The 4,470-nt window shown below is 50.7% G+C and overlaps 1 protein-coding gene across 1 annotated transcript; it reads left to right on the top strand.

Moving 5' to 3' along the window:
* Window positions 1-1,749: 1,749 nt before the first annotated feature.
* LOC111867851 lies at window positions 1,750-2,877 on the top strand. The gene has a single exon (XM_023858051.1). It carries the CDS (start codon window positions 1,750-1,752, stop codon window positions 2,875-2,877), a length of 1,128 nt encoding a protein of 375 aa, XP_023713819.1.
* The last annotated feature ends 1,593 nt before the right edge of the window (window positions 2,878-4,470 follow it).

Raw genomic sequence — 4,470 nt, 5'->3', positions numbered from 1 at the left:
TGAAATAATAGCTAAAGTTATCACCGGAAAAACATAGACGTAGATGGTAGAATAATATAATAAGATGTTCTGGGTAGAATTAATTGTCTCTTTTCCTTCCAATCCAGTCTAGTAAAATGGCGCTGGCCCTACCCAGCACAATTATTTTTGCTTTCGGGACCCATTACGATGTTTTCTTTCAGCCTTTTAAGCGTTTTGAAAATGGGATGTATTCTTCGCCGAGAGTCAAGACAAAATTACTTTGCGACTGGCGGTTTACCGCCAGTTATTTGGAATTGAGGACACACGTATAGCAATTTTATTTTCAACTGAACATTTGCTGTCATAATCTTTATGTAACATCCTCTCTGACATGAGGAGCTCGCCAACGCAGTCATTTTCAAGTCCAAGACCCGCGAGACTCATGACCCCATTTTATTGCTTCAGATTCGAAACTCCCTCAACTTGTAGGGCCAGGTCCCAGTATATATATCCCAGAGGAACTGGGTGACGCAGTTATAACCGCAGGCACTGGGTTCCCTTTTCGTCGCCTACTTCTGGCAGGGTTACGATGGAAGTATTCGACTTGCGTCCCAAGTTCTGTGGGAAAAATTATCGAATCCTTTACTTGATACAACATGGACGGCATAGAAGACGACGCATCCAAGATTCTGCTATTGTTGCGTATGTTTCTTGCCGCGGTAACCTTTTAACCGAGCCGTTGCCTATCAACGATAAGGAGCTATGCGTGCAGATACAAAGAGTGACGGGAGGGATTCAACAAGGACGTCGTTGAGAAGGGGCCCAGGTTCAATGGTATGCATACCAAGAGTGTTTCGGGCATTCAAAAGTTGATGGGGGCGATACACAAACACTCAAATATAATGGTGAGTTCGAGTCCAGGTGGGGAAAAATATTTTCACTTCTCCATGTCGTCCAGACTGGCTGTTGGGCCGACCCACAACCTATCCAACGAGTTACGTGAGATTCTATCCCCGGGGGTACAGCGGCTGGGTGTTGAAGCTTACCACTCACATCCATTAAGTGAATAGGTCAAGAAAATTTATGTCTATACATCAATTCCCCCATACACCTTCATGGTGTAGCGCTGAATTAGTTAAGCACAGCTGCAAACTTTCCTTAACTGCAATCGAAAATATTCCCTATTATTACATCAACTAGCAGTGTCCCATTGTCCAATCGAAACACCTCAGCGAATTTGTATGTTTCAATCGAGGTACGTTTTAGCATTCATGATTGCTTCATGACTTGTACAGCTCGAAAGATAGTGTGGGAACTGCCCACACTCAAGCAAGTGAGAAAATGCAAGCGTCATTGCTTAGCAACAAACAGTAAACAACGGTTGTAGGCAAAAGCGAGTAAACAGCGGTTGCTAGGGAACTTGTAAACACGGTGTCTGGCAACAGCAGTACCTATTACGTAACCGTTTTCTATATGTACGACTCTAGGCTACATAAGAAGATACACTGAATTACAGTGACATTTCTACGGTTCTACAATTCAAGTTCAGTGTTCAAGCAGTTCACTATTGTTGTTATCCGTCTGTGTATACTGTGCAGCTGCAATAAATCCTGTAGGACAGTTCAACTAGTGGTTGTCTCTTCATACAACGACTCCCACATTGGTGACCCTGACAATACAACACAAATAATGGACAGCGGTCGAATAGAAGACCTCCTGCAACAGTACGTAACACACATGGATACTTTACAAGGCGAACTATGCACCAAACGAGAATAGGAAAACAAAATGGAAGAAAAACAACATGATGCTGGTATTACTAGCAGACCAGTACCAATAGAGACACCAACAATTGCCGTGCGGCTTCCGCCGTTCTGGGCCGAAAGACCAGCAGTTTGGTTCGCTCAAGCCGAAGCACAGTTCACTTTGGCCGGTATCAGTAGCGAGCAGACGATGTTCTGCTACGTGATCTCGCAGTTGGACAAACGTTACGCATCGGAAGTAGAGGACATTATCACCTCTCCAACCAAACGAGGCCCCTACATCCTACTGAGGACCGAGCTTGTGAGGAGGCTATCCCCATTACCAGAGCAGCGCATCCGGCAACTCCTCACGGTTGAGGAATTTGGCGAACGTAAGCCGTCCCATTTCCTGAGTTACCTCAAAAGTCTCGCACCAGAGGTGCCTGATAACGTCATCAGAAGCGTCTGGACCAGCCGGCTACCCCGCAACGTCCAGAGCTTCCTCGCCGGCCAGAACGAGATCAACTTGGAGGCCGCAGACCTCTGTGCAGACCGCATTTTCGAGGTCGAATTTGGCCAACGCTCGCTAGCGTTAATGAACCCACGGACATTTGCGAACTTCGGCAGGAGATCGCTGAACTCTCGCGCCAAGTGGCTGCACTCAGGACCGAACAGGACCGCGTCCACCCCCACTTCAGGGAGTCCGACAACAAACCGAGAAACAGAGGCTCCCGTCGAAAATGTTCCCGCCCCGCCTTCATTTTCCGACGGCCCGGCCGCTTCGGCCCTCGGGCACAAAACTGTATTCCGCCCTGCAGGGAAACTGACGCAGCGGACATCATCGGCGGCCGATGTCTATGCTACGATAACAGGCCGCCTCTTCATAAAGGACAGAGTCAGCAAACGGCAGTTCCTAGTCGACACGGGTACGGACCTCTGTGTATACCCCCCAGGCTCGTCCATCGACTCATGGAGCGTAACAACTATGACCTGTGCGCGGTTAATGGCACTACCATCCACACATACGGCTGGCTGCCTCTCAGCCTCGACTTGGGCCTACGCCGAGAATTCACGTGGCGCTTCGTGGTGGCCGATGTCCCGCATCCTATCATCGGCGTGGGTTTCCTGTCACATTTCGGTCTTCTGTTGGACTGTTGGAACAACCACAATCTAGAAGGGGTCACGACTCTGTCAGCCCCGGCATCAGCGGCCAACGCACTGAGCCCAGTGTAAAGACAATCAGCAGCAACAGCCCGATCGACAGCCTCCTCACAGAGTTCCCGGACCTGACCCGCCCAGCAGGAGTCCAGCGCGAGATAAGACGCAACATCGTCCACCACATCAGGACAGTACCTGGAACACCAGTAACCTGCTGACCACGGCGACTGGCACCGCACCGACTAGTAATCGCAAAACCCGAGTTCGAAACCCTGTTGCGGGATGGTACAGCTCGTCGATCAGAGAGTTCACGCTCCTCGGCACTACATATTGTGCCTAAGAAAGACAACGGTTGGCGTCCTTGCGGTGACTATAGAGCACTAAACGCCCGGACAATCCCTGACCGCTACCCAGTCCTGCATATCCATGACTACTTACACCAGATCCATGGCTGTATCATTTTCTCCAAAATCGACTTGGTACGAGCTAATAACCATTTCCCGTCCATCCCGGTGATATACAGAAGACGGCCATCACCACTCCATTCAACCTATTCGAGTTCCCCTTCATGTTCTTCGGCCTGCGCAACGCCGCACAGTCCTTCCAACGTTTCATGGACGACATTCTGCGGGGACTCGACTTCTGTTTCGCTTACCTGGATGATATCCTCATCTTCTCCCGGTCTCTAGAGGAACACTACAACACCTACGGGCACTCTTCGATCGACTGCAGAAGTATGGGATCCTCATCAACCCGGCCAAGTGTGTCTTCCGAGTACCTGAGATCACATTCCTCGGTTAAAAGGTGTCCGCCGAAGGCTCCCAACCGCTGGAAGAACGAGTGACCCACCTCCAAGTATGTCAACCTCCCAAAACCTCCCTCCAGTCAACTCCGCCGTTTCCTGGGCATGCTGAACTACAATAGGCGATTTCTTCCCCACGCGGCAGCACACCAGGCACCACTGCACGACGTCCTCTCCGGACCCAAGGTCAAGGGCTCCCACCCTATCAATTGGACACCGGAGCTTCACTGGGCCTTCGAAGGGTGCAAGGCGAGTTTGTCACGCGCCACACTACTGGCTCACCCCGACCCATCCGCGCCACTTGCACTCGTCACAGATGCCTCCACGTCCGCCGTGGGTGCCGTGCTACAGCAACGCCTCAAGAACGCCTGGCAGCCCCAGGCATTCTTCTCACGGAAACTCAACCCGGCCCAGCAAAAATACAGTGCGTATTACCGCGAGCTGCTGGCAATCTTCGAGGCTGTAAAACACTTTCGCCATATGCTGGAAGCGCACCACTTCAGCATTTTCACGGACCACAAACCTATCACCTACGCTTTCCAGCAGAAAAGGGACAAATGCTCACCAAGGCAATTCAACCACCTGGATTTCATAGTACAATTCACGACTGACATACGACACATCTCGGGACAGGACAACGTTATTGCCGACGAGCTTTCCCGCGTCGATTCCGTCACGGCGCCATATCCTACGACGCATTGGCCGCATCGCTGGACAGTGACGACGAGCTTCAATCACTTCGGCAGTCAAACAAGGCTTTGCGGCTCGAAAAGCTACCATTCCCGGTACCACGGTGTCCATCTACTA

Source organism: Cryptotermes secundus, unplaced genomic scaffold (assembly GCF_002891405.2).
Source record: "Cryptotermes secundus unplaced genomic scaffold, Csec_1.0 scaffold2579, whole genome shotgun sequence".
NCBI lineage: Eukaryota > Metazoa > Arthropoda > Insecta > Blattodea > Kalotermitidae > Cryptotermes > Cryptotermes secundus.
The sequence above is the reverse complement of the archived record's forward strand: the minus strand, read 5'-3'. Positions and strand labels throughout refer to the sequence as shown.

Coding starts and splice junctions, on each gene's coding strand:
- LOC111867851 (XM_023858051.1), top strand. CDS start 1,750: ATGGAAGAAAAACAACATGATGCTGGTATTACTAGCAGACCAGTACCA.